This window comes from Lampris incognitus, chromosome 13 (genome assembly GCF_029633865.1).
Source record: "Lampris incognitus isolate fLamInc1 chromosome 13, fLamInc1.hap2, whole genome shotgun sequence".
NCBI classification, from domain to species: domain Eukaryota; kingdom Metazoa; phylum Chordata; class Actinopteri; order Lampriformes; family Lampridae; genus Lampris; species Lampris incognitus.
In genome coordinates, this window is record NC_079223.1 from 47790588 (window position 1) to 47812603 (window position 22016).

At 44.0% G+C, this 22016-nt stretch overlaps 1 protein-coding gene across 3 annotated transcripts in view; it reads right to left on the reverse strand.

Moving 5' to 3' along the window:
• Window positions 1-743: 743 nt before the first annotated feature.
• Window positions 744-22016, reverse strand: part of ltbp1 (latent transforming growth factor beta binding protein 1) — a 281927-nt gene continuing 260654 nt past the window's right edge. For all 3 annotated transcript variants that reach the window (XM_056292168.1, XM_056292167.1, XM_056292166.1), the window contains 4 exons: window positions 18236-18415; window positions 11776-11955; window positions 8727-8876; window positions 744-1007 (listed from right to left, as the gene is read on the reverse strand). In XM_056292168.1, coding sequence (XP_056148143.1) covers window positions 820-1007; window positions 8727-8876; window positions 11776-11955; window positions 18236-18415 — 698 coding nt within the window. In that variant the 3' untranslated portion in view covers window positions 744-819. The remainder of the gene's footprint in view (window positions 1008-8726; window positions 8877-11775; window positions 11956-18235; window positions 18416-22016) is intronic.

The following is a 22016-nucleotide window of genomic DNA, read 5'->3' on the forward strand; positions in this document are numbered from 1 at the left end:
TTAAGTTGAATCTTCATCTCAAGTAAGTAACCTTGTTGTTTGTTTCATTTAGTGTGTATTTTATACAGTGCAGATTATATGGGCTTTGACTAAATAAGTGTGTGTGTGTGTGTGTGTGTGTGAGTGAGTGTGTGTGTGTGTGTGAGTGTGTGTGAGTGCGTGTGAGTGTGTACGAGTGTGTGTGAGTGTGTGTGTGAGTGTGTGTGAGTGCGTGTGAGTGTGTACGAGTGTGTGTGAGTGTGTGTGTGAGTGTGTGTGTGTGTGTGTGAGTGTGTGAGTGCGTGTGTGAGTGTGTGATTGTGTGTGTGTGTGTGAGTGTGTGAGTGCGTGTGTGAGTGTGTGCGTGTGAGTGTGTGATTGTGTGTGTGGGATTGTGTGTGTGTGTGTGAGTGTGAGTGTGTGTGTGTGCATGTGAGTGTGTGTGTGTGTGTGTGAGTGTGTGTGTGTGTGTGTGTGTGTGAGTGTGTGTGTGTGTGTGAGTGTGTGTGTGTGAGTGTGTGTGTGTGCATGTGAGTGTGTGTGTGTGTGTGAGTGTGTGTGTGTGAGTGTGTGTGTGTGTGTGAGTGCGTGTGAGTGTGTGTGTGTGCGTGAGTGTGTGTGTGTGTGTGAGAGTGTGTGTGTGTGTGTGTGTGAGTGTGTGTGTGTGTGAGTGTGTGTGAGTGTGTGTGTGTGTGTGAGCGTGTGTGTGAGTGCGTGTGAGTGTGTGTGTGTGCGTGAGTGTGTGTGTGTGTGTGAGAGTGTGTGTGTGTGTGTGTGTGCGCGTGCTAACGTGTGGCTGTGTGGATGATTTAAATGTTGTGTCTCCCCCTAGTGTTTGCCTCACTCCCTCTGGTCGTGTGCGGCTCCTTCCGACGACACATCCGGGGTTGTGGGCACGCAGTAGTTTGGCTTTTCCGAGGGAACGAAGTCCGGCAGACACACACACTTGTACGAGCCTTGTGTGTTGATGCACTTGGCGTTCTTGCAGAGGGACATGCGGCTGTTGAGCTCCAAACACTCGTTCACATCTGGAGGGAGAAAGGAAGCGTCAGTGACGTCAGCCGTCAGCCACAGCTCCCAGATACGTGTGTGTGCATGGCTGCACACTGTGGTGGTGGTGGTGGTGGTGGTGGGGAGGGGGGGGGCTTGATTGTAGATTTGTGATAACTGCAAATTATTGTAAATGTGCAAGTTGAAGCAGGGCGGGAAGGAGGTGTATTTTGGTTGGAAGTGGGAGTGTAGGAGAGAGGTGGAGAAGAGACTGCAGGCAGGGTGGAGTGGGTGGAGGAGAGTGTCAGGAGTGATGTGTGACAGAAGGGTACCAGCAAGAGTTAAAGGGGAGGTTTACAAGATGGTTGTGAGACCAGCTATGTTGTATGGTTTGGAGGTGGAGCTGGAGGTGGAGCTGGAGGTGGCAGAGATGAAGATGATAAGATTTTCATTGGGAGTGATGAAGAAGGACAGGATTAGGAAGGAGTATATTAGAGGGACAGTTAGAGCCAGCTCAAGGCATAAGCGAAATGAGCGGTCTCTTAGGGCCCCCACGCCAGCAGGGGGCCCCCAAGAGCGCTTGAAATGTCAAACACGACAGGTTGATAAATACATATTTGTGTGTGTGTGTGTGTGTGTGTGTGTGATAGATCATATCAGTTGTAATCACCAAAAAACAAAACATTATATTTTGATATCATGTTGTTAACAGACTGGTTTAATCATCTCCGCTGCCTACGTCAGAGCTGGGGTCAGGCTCATGCGCATCATAACTGTAAGCTAGTACATCGCCACAGTACAGGCGCGTCTCAAAAAAAGTGAATATTGTGGAAAAGTTCATTATTTCCCGTAATTTAATTCAAAAAGTGAAACTGCCATATAGTCTATATTCACTACACATAAAGCGAAATATGTCAAGCCTTTTTTGTTTTAATCTTGATGATTACGGCTCATGAAAATCAAAAATCCAGCATCTCAAAATATCACAATATTACATAAGACCAATCAAAAAAAAAAAAAAAAAGGATTCAGACTTCCGGTTCGGCGAATGGCGGAGGAGGCCGCGAGTGGGAAAAGCGCTGTCACCATTCGACATTTGTTTGAAATCTGCTGTATTATTTACCCATATAAACACTGGAGAACCCGCTTCTAAGACTGGCTTCTGACTTGACGTCCTTTATATCAAGTTCAACATGGGCAAAACAACCGCAGCCAAAGACAAAGAAGCTGAAAGTGAGGGGAACGGTAGTCAACGTGGCGGGTTAGCTTCGGAGCGAACTAACGACGAATCCAGGTATGATGATGGCAGCAACACCGAGGTAACTTTGGCTGATATACAGCAACTACTCTCCGGCATGGAGGAGCCAGTCATCACAAACATGGCAGCACAAATGTCCTCCACCCATGCTACTATTGCCAGACACCATCAGACAATTCAGGCCATTGAAACGTCAATGGATGACCTCCAGGGGAGAATAATCACACTAGAATCTACAACTGGTCATCTTGTGAAGGAGAACGAACAACTGAAACTGACAGTTGACGACCTCGAGAACAGGTCCAGGAGGTGCAATATTCGTACAACAGGCCTACCAGAGAGAGCTGAAGGCCCCCAACCAACTTGTTTCATTGAATCCTGTCTCAGATAAATATCTGGTGCCGGTGCTTTCTCCCGCCCTATCACCGTAGACAGAGCGCATAGGGTGGCCATCCAGAGAAGACAGGACGGTGCACCCCGTCCCTTCACAGCCTGTATACACCACTTCCAGATGAAGCCCAAAATAAAGCAGCTTGCACTTGAGAAGGGCCCTCTGTTTTACAGGGGCGCGGAGATCCACATCTATCCAGATTATAGTGCTGAGGTAGCCAGAAAGAGAGCCGTCTTCACTCCTGTCAAGACCGAACTGAGAACAGCGGGGCTCCACTTTAGCCTCCTTCTTCCTGCTGAGCTCCATGTGATAGCAGATGGGACCAGGCATGCGTTCAACACTCCGGCTGAAGCAGCTGCTTTTCTGGAGAGCCGACGATCAACACCATAACACCCCTCAGTAACCATAACCAGGGGAAATGTTCCGGGGGTGTCACATTCTCTGAGACTGGGTTGGTTGGACTGTCCAGCGAGGGAATAAAATTGCTGGCTAACTAAGTTGACCAACGATTGAAAGCTGAAGAACATCTCCCTTATGCTGTTAGTGTATGTGTGTGTTTATAGGGGGGGGGGCTGCGTTGTGAGCAGTTTATCATTGGGGTGTGTGTTTGCATAACGCTGTCCAGTTGTTCAATGATTGCTAGCTGTACGCCTGTAATGCTAAGCCATTAGCTCTGATGGTTAACCACATGCTGTCAGTACTCGCCCAATACATAACAGCCTTTTATGTGGTTTAACGTTCAGTTGAGGAACTCGGTCTGACTAGTAAAGTCATGTTAAGTGTGTGCCTTGACTGTTGCCCATAGCCATGGAGCACAAGGTTTTTATTTATTTATTTTTTGTATTTTTCTAACACCTCGCTGTCCTTGACGTGAATCTGACCAGGGAGAACAGAAACGGACGTGACGCTGACTCCTCTTTTCTTCTTCTTTGGTTTGGGCAGACCGAAGGCTGCAGTGGTGTGTCGCTGCCCTCTGTTGTTTGTTGCACGTATTCGGAGGTTGCGTCAAACACTTGGTAGGGTTCCTTCTTTGCAAAAGTCCACAACTTTATTGCTCAGAACTTTTTTGTTTTTTCTTTGTTTGTTTGTTTTTGTTTTTTTTAAATAGAAACTAGCGGTCTAACTGAATGTTCTAGAGCTCTTACTTTGACTTAGACAGATCCAACAATTCCCGATTACAGGTTTAAATATCTAATTTTTATTTTATTTACATTTTTTCTTTATCTTGTTGAGATACAGAACTGTTCGTTTCACTATATAATTGCTTAGCTACATAAGTAGCGGAATACCAAGTTTAAATTCAGATTTCTTTGTCCTTCTGAATTTTCCATAAAGACAGAGCTTGAAGTGCAGGATTTAAGCACAGAGTGAATAGCTGTAAAAGGGAAAGGGTCGACAGGTTTACAGGTACATGGGATTTGAGTATTCCCCCCCCCCCGTTTTTTTGTTTGTTTTTTCCCCTCCCCCCTTCTCTTTGCTTTCTTATTACCTTATTTACCCCATTCATGTGCTCTTTCAAACAGGACATCACCTTTGGGCTACCAAATGTGGTTTGCTTCTCCCTTTTTTATTTCTTTTCTTAGACTGTCATGATAGGTCGATCCAATAAGGTGATTGTTTACCCTACTGAGTTCATATCCTGGAATGGTAAAGGGGTCAGTAACCCAGTGAAAAGACAAAGAGTTATGTCTCATTTGCAGCAATTGAAGGTAGATGTAGCATTTTTACAAGAAACTCATCTTTGTAAGGCCAATATTTCTGGTCTTAATTGAAATTGGGTTGGTCAAGTATACCATTCCAAATTTAATGCAAAAGCCAGAGGGGCAGCCATATTAATAAACAAAAAGTTTCTTTTCGTTCTAAAGAGGTAATTAGTGATCCAAACGGGCGATATATTATTGTTGTTGGGCAACTCTTTGCCAGTCCTGTTATTTTAGTGAACTTATATGCCCCTAACTGCGATGACAGTACATTTTTTGAGAAATTCTTTTTGACAATACCTAAGCTCGACAGTGGATTTCTCATAGTGGGAGGTGATTTCAATCTTGTACTAGATGTAACTTTAGATAGGTCATCAAACACTCCCCAGAATCTCTCTAGGTCAGCTGGAGTTGTGAGTGACTTCATGAATCAATGTGCTCTTTCAGAGATTTGGAGGTTCAAGTTTCCCCACACCAGAGCTTATTCCTTTTTTTTCTAACATGCACCATACCTATACCCGCATAGACTATTTCCTACTCGATAACATACTGCTGCCTAAGGTTAAAACTTGCTCATATAATAGTATTATTATATCTGATCATAGTACCATCATATTTGATTTGGATCTTCCGAATCGTCCTCCCCCAAATAGAAGCTGGAGACTTAACCCTCTTCTGTCATCGAACGACAAATTTTTGGACTTCATTTCAGCCCATATACAAATTTTCCTAGAGACAAACACTTCCCCAGAGATCTCACAAGCCACACTATGGGAGACTCTTAAAGTGTACATCCGAGGGCAAATCATAGCTTATTCTTCTACAGTTAAAAAAGAAAAAAACTCAAATGAGATTTCTCAACAAATCCTGAATATTGACTCAAAATATGCTCAATCCCCGACCCCAGATCTATATAAGGAACGTTTGAAACTGAAAACTGAATGTAATCTTTTATCCACTGATGAGGCAACACATCTCATTTTGAAATCCAGACACAACATCTATGAATTTGGAGATAAAGCGAACAGATTATTGGCTTTGCAAGCCCGTCAAGCAGCTGCTACTCGCTCAATCACAAAGATTCAGTCACATACAGGAGAGGTGCTAACAGATCATGATGACATAAACAAAGCCTTTTTACAATTTTACTCTAGCCTCTATGCATCAGAATGTAGTGATGACCCTGCTCCCCTACATGCCTTCTTTGAAAACTTGACTATTCCCACTGTATCAGAAGAACAAAATACCAAGATGAGTGTGGACATTTCAATCTCTGAAATAATCACGGCCATTAAATCTATGCAAAATAACAAGTCGCCCGGTCCTGGTGGGTTTATGGCCGAATTTTATAAAAAGTTTCCCCTCCAACTGGCACCAATTCTTCAAGCTATGTTTATAGAGGCACTCTCCTCAGGCATTCTTCCTATGACTTTGAGACAGGCCTCTATATCTGCTGGCAAAGAAAGATAAAGCTCCATCATTATGTACATCATATCGTCCTATTTCTTTGCTAAATGTAGATTTTAAGATACTGTCCAAGGTCTTAGCTAAGCACCTGGAGAGTGTGATTCTAAATATCATTTCACTAGATCAAACAGGATTTATTCAAGGCCGGCACTCTTACTCAAATCTAAGAAAACTATTCAATGTTGTCCACTCAGACCGGTCAAAATGCCCAGAAGTCATGATTTCACTTGATGCTGAGAAGGCCTGTGACCAGGTCAAGTGGAAATACCTATTTTTCACCCTCCAAAAATTTGGCTTTAAAGACGAATACATTGCCTGGATCAAATTGCTTTATTCCTCTCCCCTTGCAGCTGTAATCTCTAATGACACTCGGTCTGATACTTTCCCCTTGGAAGGAGGACAAGATAAGGGTGCCCACTCTTCCCCTAGTGTTTGCATTAGCAATTGAGCCCCTAGCAATAGCACTGCGACACTTTAAGGACTTTAAAGGCATACACCGAGGTGGGCTAGAGTTTAAAGTTTCTCTCTATGCTGATGATCTGCTTCTGTGTGTCTCTGATCCAGCTTTATCACTCCCCTGCATTCTAGACATCCGGAATCAATTTGGAAAAATCTCAGGGTATAAGATAAATTTGCAAAAAGTTAACTTTTCCCTTTAAACCCTGAAGCAGATGCACTTCCTCCTAGCCTTTTCCCCTTTAAAAGGGTCCAAGATGATTTTAAACACTTGGGAATTGAGGTCACTTGCTCCTTTCCAGCTACTTTTGCAAAAAACTTCACTGCTCTTTTTAATATGTGTAAACAGGATATGAATCGCTGGTCCTCTTTACCATTATCATTAATAGGGCGCATTAACCTAATTAAAATGATACTATTACCAAAGTTTTTATATCTCTTCCAAAACATCCCCATCCTAATTAAAAAATCCTTTTTTAAAACCCTTGATAAAAGTATCATCTCGTTCATATGGGGGAATAAGTCTAGCCGAATCAGCAAAAACCATCTCCAAAGACCAAAACGCTCAGGAGGCCTGGTTTTGCCTAAATTCCTTTTTTTATTATTGGGCATGCAATATTCAGAAAATAATTCAGTGGTTTGAAGACAATTGCAGGAAAGGCAGACTGGGTACGATTAGAGTTCTCATCATGCCAACACCATTTGGGCTCAGTGGCTGGTGCAGCCTTGCCCCTTCTTAGCAATAACCTGAGTTAAAACATAATAGTAAATCGCTCAATAAGAATATGGGCTCAGTTTAGAAGGCATTTTGGACTGCAAGGCACTTCTATCCTCTGCCCTATTAGGTCAAATTATGTGTTCATTCCCTCCTGTACAGACCCTGCATTTACTTTATGGTTTAACAAAGGGATTAGATCAATCCATAATCTATATATAGAAGACATATTTGCATCTTTTCCTCAATTATCCAAAGTCTATGACTTACCTAAGAACCACTTCTTTCGTTATTTACAGATCAGGAATTTAGTACAAAAGACATATAACTCATTTCCAAACAAAGACAGACCCAATGCATACGAGCTAAAGGCTGCTATCAAAGCAACCTGGGCTTCCATAACACCTCAGCAGTGCCACAGGCTGATTGCTTCCATGCCACACCACATTGATGCAGTAATCTGTGCAAAAGAAGCCCCGACCAAGTATTGAATGCATAAATGAACACGCTTTTCAGAAGGTCGACATTTCTGTATTATAAATCCTTTTTGTGATTAGTCTTATGTAATATTGTAATATTCTGAGATACTAGATTTTTGATTTTCATGAGCTGTAAGCTGTAATCATCAAGAGTAAAACAAAAAAGGCTTGACATATTTCACTTTATGTGTAATGAATCTAGAATATATGAAAGTTTCACTTTTTGAATTAAATTATGGAAAATAATGAACTTTTCCACAATATTCTAATTTTTTGAGATGCACCTGTATGTCACCTAAAAGGGTTTATCCGTCTGGCGCAGAGAAGTGAAAGAGGAGGAAAGCAGAGGAGGACAAAAAACAGCAGGATAAAGGTATGCTTCCACGACCAATTACGGCATGTTATCATGAACATTCACTAACAATAATGTTAGTTAAAAAGATGCCTCATACGAGCCAAGGTATGGTGAGCTAACGTCAGCTAGCATAGTTAGCTAGCTAGATGGTTAGTGCTTTAATCTAACATTAGCTAATAAAATATACCAGTAGCGAAGTTACCCCTTTAAGATAGAAATGTCTACTGTTCTGCACTTTTGCACAGTTAAACTAGTGAACTTGTTCAGTAAACGCATTGTCTGCTGGTTTATTTTAAGACTCTCCAGCACAGTAGTAAGTCATGACAATGGTATGGTAACAATCACACATGGACATAATATTGTCGGTGGTGGGAGGTGGGTTTAGCGTGGGGGGCCCAAATCAAATTCTGCTTAGGGCCAGCTCTGGGGACAGTTCAGGTTGGATGGTTTGGAGACAAAGCAAGAGAGGCAAGACTGAGATGGTTTGGACATGTGTGGAGGAGAGATGCTGGGTATATTGGGAGAAGGTTGCTGAATATGGAGCTGCCAGGGAAGAGGAGAAGAGGAAGGCCAAAGAGGAGGTTTATGGATGTGGTGAGAGAGGACATGCAGGTGGCTTTTGTGACAGAGGAAGATGCAGAGGACAGGAAGAGATGGAAACAGATGGTCCGCTGTGGCGACCCCTAACGGGAGCAGCTGAAAGAAGAAGAAAACGACTGCCTTGTAATGAGACACCTCTTCTTTTATTCTGTTGGGGGCCCACAAAGACACTCCCAGATACCCCTGGGGATCTCTGGACTACCTCACATTAACATCAAGTATTTGGTAGGCTCCGCTTCTCATTCATTTACGTATTCTGTTAGCCAGATTTATTGCTATTAGGAGTTAGTAGGCCTCTTTCAGCTCTCATAATGGTATTTGAGGCTCCTCTCTTACCAACACAGGACATGCGAGATATGTCTAGGGTGTAGCCGTCGAAGCAGTCGCAGGTGTAGCCCTCCTGTACGCGGACACAGCGACCATTATCACAGCCGTTCAGGATCCCACACTCTTCTGCTCGTAAGCCCTCAAAAGCATCATACGGGTCTGTCGAAGGAGAAGGGGGCGTCATGAGACAAAAGTAACATCTCCAACATAGTTGTGGGGATAACATTCCACTAGCAGCCAACACAATGAGCAGTCGTCAGTGTCCCTCCGAAAGGCCGCAAAATTGTGCTTGCTGGTGACGTCACCGGCAGACAGTCCATGAATCACTGTCTTTATATATTTGCAGCAACAAGAGCGTTGACATTCATATTCTCTTCTTTATTTTGGATTCCCCCCCCATTTTTTTCTCCCCAATTGTACTTGGGTAGAAAACACAGAGGGCTCCTACCAGTGTGTCTGTGACAGAGGCTTCACTGTCAACCCCACGACAAACACCTGTGATGGTATGACATTAATGAACGAAGTAAAATTCACCTAAACCCCCCCTTTTTTTTTTCTTTTCATTTTCACAAACTTGTGGAACATCGAGGAGGATGCTTGGGATGGAGATAAGGAAGCCACCCTGCTCCTCCCGGCTGAATGTCATCCTGAAATGAGCAGATGGTGTGCAATAAGGTGAAAGTTTGCAGTTTTTTTGTTTTTGTTTAGAATTTTTTCTCCTCAATTGTTGTATCCGGTCAATTACCCCACTCTTCCAAGTCGTCCTGGTTGCTGCTCCACCCCCTCTGCTGATCCGGGGAGGACTGCAGACTACCGCATGCCTCCTCCGATACATGTGGAGTCACCAGCCGCTTCTTTTCACCTGACAGTGAGGAGTTTCACCAGGGAGATGTAGCGCATGGGACGCTATTCCCCCCAGTTCCCCCTCCCCCCGGAACAGGTGCCCCCACCGACCAGAGGAGGCACTAGTGCAGGGACCAGGACACATACCCACGTCCAGTTTCCCATCCACAGACACGGCCAATTGTGTCTGTACGAACGCTCGACCAAGCTGGAGGTAACACGGGGGTTCAAACCGTCGATCCGTGTTTGTAGGCAATGGAATAGACCACTACGCTACCCAGATGCCCACATTTTCTTAATCAATGCAGCCTATATCAATGTAGCCCACCGAAGACAGGGGGCAACCAGAAAGTAATGGTTGCAGTTTTCACATCCACAGACTGTCTGCCAGTGACGTCACTGGCAGATGGATTTTCGGCAGAAGACTGCTCAGCATTATGGTGGCTGATGGAGTGTTATCCCTACAACATATATGATATGAAATATGAATATTATGGCTGATACTGCAATGACTACTACTACTACAAATTATAATAATAAAATAATAATAATAATTCTAAATTCCAAACTCATAAAAATATATCATCATGACTGCTGTTTTATTTGAGAAATAATTTCTTATACTTTCAGATGAGACTTAATTAAGAGTCAACTAAACAAGGACCTACCTTACACACAGATAACTCCTTTATGAATATTTTTATTTTACAAAGTAAAACCCATTTCAATTACAATATAATAACTTTAAAAATATCACTTGCGTTCCAGTTTTTGCCTCCTAAAAAACAATCTTCTACATTTTAGTCTCCTTTAAGAGTATGTTGTCGATGCTACCACAAGATGGCAGCAGAGCACCAGTAAACAACTAACATGTGGTCATGGGGGATTTTCAGCACTGAGCCTGAGCTCTGTACAGCAAATCTGTTTACTGACCACCATTAACACACATGCTCACATCAAATAATGGTTTAGGAATCAATGACCAGTACAAGAGAACCTTATGAAGAGAACATGTTTATGAAGAGAACCTCATGAAGAGAACATGGGCCTGAAGAAAACATGAGGAGAACCTCATGAACATAGTTATGAAGAGAACCTCATGAAGAGAACATGTTATGAAGAGAACATGGATATGAGGAGAACATGAAGAGAACCCCATGAACAGAATATGGTTATGAAGAGAACATGAAGAGAACCTCATGAAGAGAACATGGCTATGAAGAGAACATGAAGAGAACCTCATGAATAGAACATGGTTATGAAGAGAACATGAAGAGAACCTCATGAAGAGAACATGGTTGGCTATCATGAATTAAAATGTTTCTGCATCAGTAGCGTGTTACCTCTTCAGTCAGGAAGGATTTATAATGGAATATTTATGATAGGAGTGTCATTTCTTCAGCTTCAGAAATATCACTTGATTAGTTAAACCTGTTTTATTACACAGCTATGGTGAATACTCGATTCTGATTGGTCACTTAAAGCATTCTGCAGTCGGTTATCACTGAATAGCAGACCGTTGTCAAGACCGTTGTCATGCTGCACCCTCATCACCGTTCCTGTTCTGTTTCAAATGAATGTGATTCATGAAGTCTTGTACGCTAACGTTAGCAAGTTAAATATACGCAAAGAAGTCCACTCAAAATAATTTCAAATTATTATTTTTTGTTAATTTATTGACTTTTGTTTGTAAGGTAAAGCTGTGTAATAAGCAGGACAACCCACTCCAAGGTGGTCTTCTTCTTTTTTACCCCCCCCCCCCCCAATTGTATCCAGCCAATTACCCCACTCTTCCGAGCCGTCCCGGTCGCTGCTCCACCCCCTCTGCCGATCCGGGGAGGGCTGCAGACTACCACGTCTCCTCGATACATGTGGAGTCACCAGCCGCTTCTTTTCACCTGACGGTGAGGAGTTTCACCAGGGGAAATAGCGTGTGGGAGGATCACGCTACTCCCCCCAGTTCCCCCTCCCCCCGGACAAGTGCCCTGACTCACCAGAGGAGGCGCTAGTCGAGCGACCAGGACACATACCCACAGACATGCAAATTGTGTCTGTAGGGACGCCCGACCAAGCTGGAGGTAACATGGGGATTCGAACCGGCGATCCCTATGGTGGTAGGCAACGGAATTGACTGCTACGCCACCCGAACGCCCATCTTTAAAGACTTTTGAGTTTCATTATTCCCCAATACATCGATATACAGTTTAGTACTCACTCTCCTCATCCTCGTAAAGAGGCAGGACAGCCCGCTGGTCCACTTCTTGGTCGTAGCCCACATGTGGTGAGTAGTCTGGGCTGACCTCATATTCATGGACCGGGCCGGCCACCAGCGCATCATGCCCATACTGCCGCCGGCTGCCGCTCATAGGCAGATTACACAAAGACGCATAGTCCTCTGGGAGAGAGAAGACGAGAGACGGAGAGATGTCAGAGGCATACTCATAGAAAAGACAAAGGAGAGGAGAGACAGACAAGGAATACACAGCGTCTTATAGCAGTACACCATGATGAACTCAACTGGATAGGCAAATCCAAACCTGACAGAGACATGCAGGAAGACAGAAAGGCAAGGAGACAGTAAAAAAGGCAATCTGCCGCTACTATGATTGAAAATACAGAAGAGGGACGTGATATATCTTTTTAGAGACAGGCAGAGAAAGATTTAAAAGTGAAAGGAAATTAGAGAGAGACCTGATGAAAACCCGAGATACTAGACTCCTCAAATAGAACAAGAGATACGACCACAGCAAGATAGACGGATGCCATTAGTCTTCTTACATTACATTTAAACGTAGACCCTAAATGTCAAACGAAAAACCCAAATAGTTTAGAAAAACAAGTGAAGGATCCTCTTCTGCAGTTTAGTATGAAGCGGCACAATTTCAGAATGTAAATAGTGGAGATTTACTGTGATTACTTCACCATTATTACCTGGCTTAGCAGACTGGGGGATTTGGAGTAGGGGATACGCACATTGTGGGATTGGCTAGCAACCGCTTCCTCTAAACATAAGGACTTCAGCACGTAACACACACACACACACACACACACACACACACACACACACGCACACACGCACACACAGAGAGTCTGACAGCTGCCCAGGTTCCCTGTCTGTCCATTAGCTGATGCAGGAGCCAAGTCTCCATTCCCCTGGTGGACAGATATCCTACAAGTCTGCCTTTTCATCCTACACACCTGCACAGCCAAACCATGACGCTGCCAGCACACACACCGAGAGGACAGCAACAGAAGAGGCAGAACGAAAGAAAGCAAGAGAGAAAGACAAAGAAAAATAACTGAGCGTAAGAGAGAGAGGAAGAAAAAAGAGTCACAGAAAGTTGAATCAGTTCATCTGGACACCTTTACTGAGAGAATCGTTTCATCACTAAGTTACCTCTTCAGTCTCAACAGGTGTCCCCACCCTTATAATCAATACAGTGACTGCAGGTGTCCCCACCCTCATAATCAATACAGTGACTACAGGTGTCCCCACCCTTATAATCAATACAGTGACTGCAGGTGTCCCCACCCTCATAATCAATACAGTGACTGCAGGTGTCCCCACCCTCATAATCAATACAGTGACTGCAGGTGTCCCCACCCTTATAATCAATACAGTGACTGCAGGTGTCCCCACCCTTATAATCAATACAGTGACCGCAGGTGTCCCCACCCTTATAAACAATACAGTGACTGCAGGTGTCCCCACCCTTATAATCAATACAGTGACTGCAGGTGTCCCCACCCTTATAAACAATACAGTGACTGCAGGTGTCCCCACCCTTATAATCAATACAGTGACTGCAGGTGTCCCCACCCTTACAAACAATACAGTGACTGCAGGTGTCCCCACCCTTATAAACAATACAGTGACTGCAGGTGTCCCCACCCTTACAAACAATACAGTGACTGCAGGTGTCCCCACCCTTATAAACAATACAGTGACTGCAGGTGTCCCCACCCTTACAAACAATACAGTGACTGCAGGTGTCCCCACCCTTATAATCAATACAGTGACTGCAGGTACCCCCACCCTTATAATCAATACAGTGACTACAGGTGTCCCCACCCTTATAAACAATACAGTGACTGCAGGTGTCCCCACCCTTATAATCAATACAGTGACTGCAGGTGTCCCCACCCTTACAAACAATACAGTAACTGCAGGTGTCCCCACCCTTATAATCAATACAGTGACTGCAGGTGTCCCCACCCTTATAATCAATACAGTGACTGCAGGTGTCCCCACCCTTACAAACAATACAGTGACTGCAGGTGTCCCCACCCTTACAAACAATACTGTGACTGCAGGTGTCCCCACCCTTACAAACAATACTGTGACTGCAGGTGTCCCCACCCTTACAAACAATACTGTGACCGCAGGTGTCCCCACCCTTACAAACAATACTGTGACTGCAGGTGTCCCCACCCTTATAAACAATACAGTGACTGCAGGTGTCCCCACCCTTATAAACAATACAGTGACTGCAGGTGTCCCCACCCTTATAACCAATACAGTGACTGCAGGTGTCCCCACCCTTACAAACAATACTGTGACTGCAGGTGTCCCCACCCTTATAAACAATACAGTGACTGCAGGTGTCCCCACCCTTATAAACAATACAGTGACTGCAGGTGTCCCACCCTTATATTCAATATAGTGGCATAACGACCCAAACCAACCACCAGCTTCATATGCAAATATGGGCGTGACTATTAACTATTCACAGAGGATTGGGGGAATAGTTGCAATCACAGCATTGCAAGATGGCAACAGGTGTACTCTTCCCCCCCCCCCCCCCTCGGTTCAGGGATGGTCATTCCCTCTTCACATAGATGGCCCCTTTGACTCCCCGTGAAAATGTGGCCACTGGTCTGTAGATGGTGTAGACTGTGTAGATGGTGTAGACTGTGGAGTCCTGGTCTGACGTGTTAGCTCTCCTGTGTTGTGCCATCCTCTTCCCCAGCATCTGTTTGGTTCCCCCGATGTATAAGTCACGGCAATCCTCCTGGCACTTAACAAGTTCTGTTTGTGCCGGGGGACCCGGTCCTTGGGGTGGACCAACTTCTGGCTCAGCGTGTTTTGGGTTTGACAGCAACTGAGATGCGGTGTTTGGAAAATACACGTCTTGTCTTTTCCAACACTCCCACCACATACGGAATCGCTGCTGGTTTACGTTTAGGCAGCTGTTGTCCCTCTCCTCTCTTCGATTGGCTGGTGCGCTGTTTGGGCAACTTCGTAGCTTTGACAAATGCCAAGTTAGGATAACCACACTTAAACAGGGTCTGTTTAATGTGGGATTTCTCCCCTTCCCTGGCTGCTGTGTCAGTTGGGGTGTTGTCAGCTCAGTGGTACAGTGTCCTGCTGACTCCTAGTTTGTGTTCCAGTGGATGATGAGAGTCAGTGATGAGGTCCCTCACCTTATCCACAAAATCCATAGTGTTCTATGGATTATACAGTAATGTTCATTCCTGCCTACCAACGGGTTAAGAACAGATGCCAGAAACTTAGAGAGGTTATAGGTCACTGAGTTAATAATACAAACAATAAGCCGTAATGGCACATCCTGTTTATGTATATTGGGTAAACCATACAGACTAGGTGTAGCGTCCCCTGGGTATAATCTGTAGTACAACATTCTGTCAGTAGCGTTGCCCTGTTCTAACAGCTTCAGACAATCTGTCATCTTTTCTTGTGACCACTGTCTGGATCTGGTTTCAGGGGCTCATACAGTGCACCCGGAAAGTATTCACACCCCTTCACTTTCCCCACATTTTGTTATGTTACAGCCTTATTCCAAAATGGATTAAATTCCTTTTTTTTCTCATCAATCTACACACAATACCCCATAATCACAAAGTGAAAAAGGTTTTGTAGAATTTTTTGTAAATTTATTAAAAATAAAAAATTGAAATATTGCATGTACATAAGTATTCACACCCTTTGCTATGACACTCAACATTGAGCTCAGGTTCATCCTGTTTCCACTGATCATCCTTGAGATGTTTCTACATCTTGATTGGAGTCCACCTCTAGTAAATTCAATTGACTGGACATGATTTGGAAAGGCACACACCTGTCTATATAAGGTCCCACTGTTGACAGTGCATGTCAGAGTAGAAACCAAGTCATGAAGTCAAAGGAATTGTCTGTGGACCTCCGAGACAGGATTGTATCGAGGCACAGATGTGGGGAAGGGTACAAAAAAAATTCTACAGCTTTGAAGGTCCCGAAGAGCACAGTGGTCTCCATCATTCGTAAATGGAAGAAGTTTGGATCCACCAGGACTCTTCCTAGATCTGGCCGCCCAGCCAAACTGAGCAATCGGGGGAGAAGGGCCTTGGTCAGGGAGGTGACCAAGAACCCGATGGTCACTCTGACAGAGCTCCAGCGTTCCTCTGTGGAGATGGGAGAACCTTCCAGAAGGACAACCATCTCTGCAGCACTCCACCAATCAGGCCTTTATGGTAGAGTGGCCAGATGGAAGCCTCTGCTCAGTAAAAGGCACATGACAGCCCGCTTGGAGTTTGCCAGAAAGCACCTAAAGGACTCTCAGACCATGAGAAACAAGATTCTCTGGTCTGATGAAACCAAGATTGAACTCTTTGGCCTGAATGCCAAACCTCACGTCTGGAGGAAACCAGGCACCTCTCTTCACCTTACTAATACCATCCCTACAGTGAAGCATGGTGGTGGCAGCATCATGCTGTGGGGATGTTCTTCAGCAGCAGGAACTGGGAGACTAGTCAGGATCGAGGGAAAGATGAATGGAGCAAAGTACAGAGAGATCCTTGATGAAAACCTGCTCCAGAGCGCTCAGGACCTCAGACTCGGGCGAAGGGCTACCTTTCAGCACAACAACGACCCTAAGCACACAGCCAAGACAACGAAGGAGTGGCTTCGGGACAAGTCTGTGAATGTCCTTGAGTGGCCCAGCAAGAGCCCAGACTTGAACCCCATTGAACATCTCTGGAAAGACCTGAAAATAGCTGTGCAGCGACGCTCCCCATCTAACCTTACAGAGCTCAAGAGGATCTGCAGAGAAGAATGGGAGAAATACCCCAAATATAGGTGTGCCAAGCTTGTAGCTTCGTACCCAAGAAGACTTGAGGCTGTAATCGCTGCCAAGGGTGCCTCAACCAAGTGCTGAGTAAAGGGTGTGAATACTTATGTACATGCAATATTTCAGTTTTTTATTTTTAATAAATTTGCAAAAATTTCTACAAAACCTTTTTCACTTTGTCATTATGGGGTATTGTATGTAGACTGATGAGAAAAAAAAGGAATTTGATCCATTTTGGAATAAGGCTGTAACATAACAAAATGTGGGGAAAGTGAAGGGGTGTGAATACTTTCCGGATGCACTGTAAGTATTCATGTCTCTAAGTAACGTCATGACTCTCCTGATAGTCTGTCTGGTTTAATACAACAGTGCATCTGCCTTTGTCCTCCAGAAGGATGACGATGTTATTGTCCTTACTGAGAGTATTCCTCTCATCTCTACTGATGTTGGCGCCTTCGCATTGCTGAGACAGGCTGAAACTTTCCACTTCGGGGTCGGCCATGTTGTTTTTACAGATCACTGATTCCATAGCAGCTGTGATCAGTTCCACTCGCGGGATTTGCCTCGGCGTGACAGCAAAATTCAGCCCCTTTGCAAGGATGTCTTTCTCCGCCTTGGTGAGTTGTCTGTCGGACAGATTCTTCACCCACTTGTCCACATCATCGGTGTGTGTCTGGCATCCATCGTCTGCCGATGTCTCTGGCATGCAGCAAGTTGGTCGAACTTCTTTTGCTGCCTGGTTCTTGACTTCCCATGTTGTGCTACGCGAGACTTCACCGTGAACTCAATCACATGTTGGAAAGTGGTCTCATCTAGACACGACATGAGTCTCTGTTGGATCTGCTCCTCTTTGGCTTTCAAAGCATCGATTGTCAAGTTAGTTTGTCTCATCCATCCATTCAACAGCTGGCTCTGTGCCTTCTGGAGGATCTGGTTAGCTCGGTGGCCCTTAACCAAGATTTCATTTGCATGTTCTTAGGTGTAATCCCGCTCTGTCTGCACCTGAGGATGAATCTCAGGTGGGTTGTGTAGTTTGCCATTTTACGCACTGCTTGCTCGTAGTCATGAACACGTTTAAGAAAATCCTCGCCAAACTGAGTCAACATGTCTTGATGCACGCTCAATGAGCCAGGTAAGAAAACCAAAGAAAGGTGAATCAGTTCACCTGGACACAACGTTTACTGAGAGAAACCTTTCATCACTCATCTAAGTGACCTCTTCAGTCTAAGAGCCCTGACGCACCAGGCCGACCATTGGCCTGGTGCATCAGGGCTCTTAGACTGACTGCAGGTATCCCCACCCTTATAAACAATACAGCTGCATAACGACCCAAACCAACGATTGGTTTCATACAATTTGCATATGAAAACAATCGTTGAGCATGCATAAAGGCAAAGAGAGAAACCGAGGAAGACAAAGAATATGAGTGAGTAACCGAAAGAAAAACAGGTTGAAATAGAGAAATAAAGAAGGAAAGCAAGCAAGCAAGAAAGAAGACAAGAAAGAAGAAAATAGAAAGAATCAAAAAGAAAAAACAAAAGACGGAAAAGACAAGAAAGAAGAAAAGAGAAAGAAAGAGAAGAAAATAAGTAAGTAAGTTGTGTGTACCGGTGGCTTTGGGGGGGCAGAGGGCACAATCTATGCCCCAGGCCTCCCCGTACAGACAGCAGCACTCGGTGTAGGTGGTCTTCTTGTTGTTTAGTCCTAGAGGCTGTTCACACGCCAACATGTCTGTCACTCTCTGCCAGCAGATACCCTGGTAGTCTGTCTGCTCACCCTCGTGGTGCCCTGTGCATGCACACATGGTCACACACACACACACACACACACACACACACACACACATACACATAAATTTCACAACATGCTATACAGAATTTTAAATACTACAATATAGATATGACAAAATATTGATACACCTGAGTATTGCAAAACTATCTATTACATCATGTCGCTTTTCAAAAAATACTGCATTAATTCTGAATGATTTTTACCTTGTTAGCTCATTTGCCCAATCATTTAACACACCTTTTCAACAACATGTAGCAAAAAAGTAAAAATAAATAAGTAAATAACTTACAAAAATTCTGTTTTTTACTTTTCAAAAGTCAAATCACCTTAACTTCCTCTAAAACAGCCTATTTTAGTGATTGCGTCACCAAATCTAAGTGCGCAGGTGAGCAACATTCAAACCAATAATATCACAAAATATTTTGCACCATCCAATCAAATCCTGAAGGATCAGATCACACCCCGCCCTACATTTTGTTCTGCTTAATATCCTGTTTTTCTTTGGAAATACATCATATTACACACGCAAGACACGCTCTGAATACCATTTCACGTTATCGTTAAAGGACCACTTCCGCCGATGTTCAACCATAACTCTGTCTACACGAATTTGGGATACAGTGTGAAAAACACCTGCAGTTGTTGCCAATGTTCTGTGTGTCTCTGGGGACGTAGCTGCAAAATCTGTTCTTCTTCTGGCACCAGTGTCATAATTTGATGCATCAGTGACGTAGTTGGTGACAAGGGAGAACTACAGGCAAATTCAGCTTGGATTTCTAGTCTCCGCCTCCAGAGGCATGCCATAGATGTCACTCAAACCACAACTTCCTTGTTCTCTTCACCTTGTATTGCAACTAGCTATGTTTCCATCAGTAAAAATGACGTCCCAAAATATGAGTGCAGAGGATCTTATGGATCTCATGCGCCAGAGTATACAACCGAAAAAACGCTGTGGAGAAAGGCTGAGGCTGCTGCTGCATTAGCCAAGCAAGAGGATATGGCTGACGGGGAACATCCAGATCTGAGCTGCCAAGATGGTGGTGCCTTTGCTCAAATTGCCCTCTGATGCCAACAGAAACCGAACCATTCTGCTGCAATGAATTTCAATGTGGGCAGTTTTTGTTGGATGCTGTCACTGACGCTAACCCCGAGACAGCCTGTGTATGCATTACTATGCATGAACATTTTACTTCTCACATATACAGAGGTAGGAGGCACAATGGCGCAGTGGTGAGCGCGGTCACCTCACAGCAAGTAGGTCCTGGGTTCGAGCACCAGGGTAGTCCAACCTTGGGGCTCATCCCGGGTCGTCCTCTGTGTGGAGTTTGCATGTTCTCTCCGTGTCTACGTGGGTTTCCTCTGGGTGCTCCGGTTTCCTCCCACAGCCCAAAGACATGTAGGTCAGGTGGATCGGCCGTACTACATTGTCCCTAGGTGTGAGTGTGTTGGGCCTGTGATGGACTGGCAGCCTATCCAGGGTGTCTCCCCGCCTGCCGCTCAATGACTGCCAGGACAGGCTCCGGTATCCCAAGACCCCAATTGGGATAAGCGGTGGGGATAATGGATGGATGGATGTACAGAGGTATGTTGGATACTTTCTTCAGGATCCCAAAGATAAACTGGAAAAGACAACCAAGACCAGCTGGGCCACGAGGGCAGTTGACCATTGAGTGAGTATTTCATCACATAGTGCTATGTTTTGGCCAACAAAGTAATAGTTATAGTGGTGATACACGGCAACGTTGGCCAAGCGGTTTTCTCAACACGTTTGTACTGATCGCATGCCAACCTCTTGTTACCCAGATAAATTCTGTATTATATTTCCCCTGTCTCATTAAATGTCCTGTTGGCAAGCACATTCCCCTATCATATTGTCCAAAAAGTTGCCCAGCGTATCATCACCCTTACGTTATTTGTTGTTTTCACTTAGGTACCTTGCAAATACAATGACCATTGTGTTAATGGCTGAAACAGCACAGTTGCATAACAACCGAAACTGGCGATCGGTTTAATATAAATGGCAATTTGAAAACGTGTCTTAGATCACTGGTTTCAGTTGTTATGTGACTGTGCTGTTTATTGTGCTGTTTGTTGTGGGTACCCGTAGTCAGCTGAGGTGGACGAAGTCACTTAGATTGATGAAATGTTTCTCCCACTAAACTTTGTGTCCAGATGAACTGAGTCATATTTCTGGGAATAGCTGCTAACGTTAACATTTATCAGCAGTATTTGCATAGCTTCCCGATGAATAACCACCTTCTTTCCTGTCTTTTGCTCTCTGCAGACAATATCGTCTGGCAGCTTATCACTGTTTTTGTTGAGTGGGTGCTACAAGGGGATAAACTTGGCATGGTCTTGCCTGCCTGTGTCATATCACATAAGAGCCCAACATATGACAATGGTCAGCACAGAGTGCATGCTGAAGTGGACGAAGCAACAGACAAGCATTGATCTCGTGATATGCAAGTCTTTGTGCGCACTTTTACCTTCAAGCATGTTGGGAATGATCTAGACTTTATCTTGCAAATTATGTGCTATATGCTAAACATTTGTTTGAAAATCAAAGAAGTTTTCTACATATACAAACTCGAATTGTTTATTTTCACATTAATGACCATCAGGCTTGGCTGCAGATAGACCTTAGGTATGTGTCAGTTGCATGCAAAATCATACCTGGTTAGAGGCATTTTACTTTAGAGGCAGGATGCACCAGATTTTCTGCCAACACAGGGCAAATTATTATTTTTTTATTTTTTTTGGGGGGGGGGTGATGTACGGTTAAAAATAAATCATTCTTGGCAGAATGGGAAAGCCGTTGCTTTTGGGGTGTGTTTTCTAAGTGAGATGGAATAAGAGCGTTAAAAATCTATTTCACCCTGTTATGGAAACAGGACAATTAAATAGAACCTGTTATTCAATTTTCTAAATCTAGGCATTTAGTAAAAAATTTCCTAAAGACCAAAAAAGAGTAAACTATCAATGCATAGTACAAAATGTTTATATTTTTGTAAGACAAAGTTTCAGCAAATGACTGTGTTCTTTGCACGGCCAAGACGTGTTATTTTCCAAGGAAATTAGGTCTATTTTCAGCCCGGCATGACTAGCTGAAAAATTATTTTGAAGAACACCTATTTCAAATTCAGCAGCTATTCAAGGTTTTGCACAGCAAAGAAAAACTATCAACACAATCAGAATCAGAAATACTTTAATGATCCCTGCGGGGAGACTGGGTCATGGTACAGTTACTCACATTCTAGAAGAGAAAGTATAGATAAGCATAAGTTAATGTACAAGAAAAATAGAAAAATAATATGTAAAAAATGTGCATTATACAATATATAATATAAAAGTAAGCTGGGAAGGATGTGCAGCAGGATAGGGCGATCAAGAATAGAGAAGGAAATGTACTGACAAGTGAGAGTGTGTTGAGAAGGTAGAAGGAGTACTTTGAGGGGCTGATGAAAGAGACAGAGAGAGAAGGCTGGATGATGTGGGGATAGTGAATCAGGAAGTGCGGTGGATTAGCAAGGAGGAAGTGAGGGCAGCTATGAAGAGGATGAAGACTGGAAAGGTGCTCTGTCCAGATGACATACTTGTG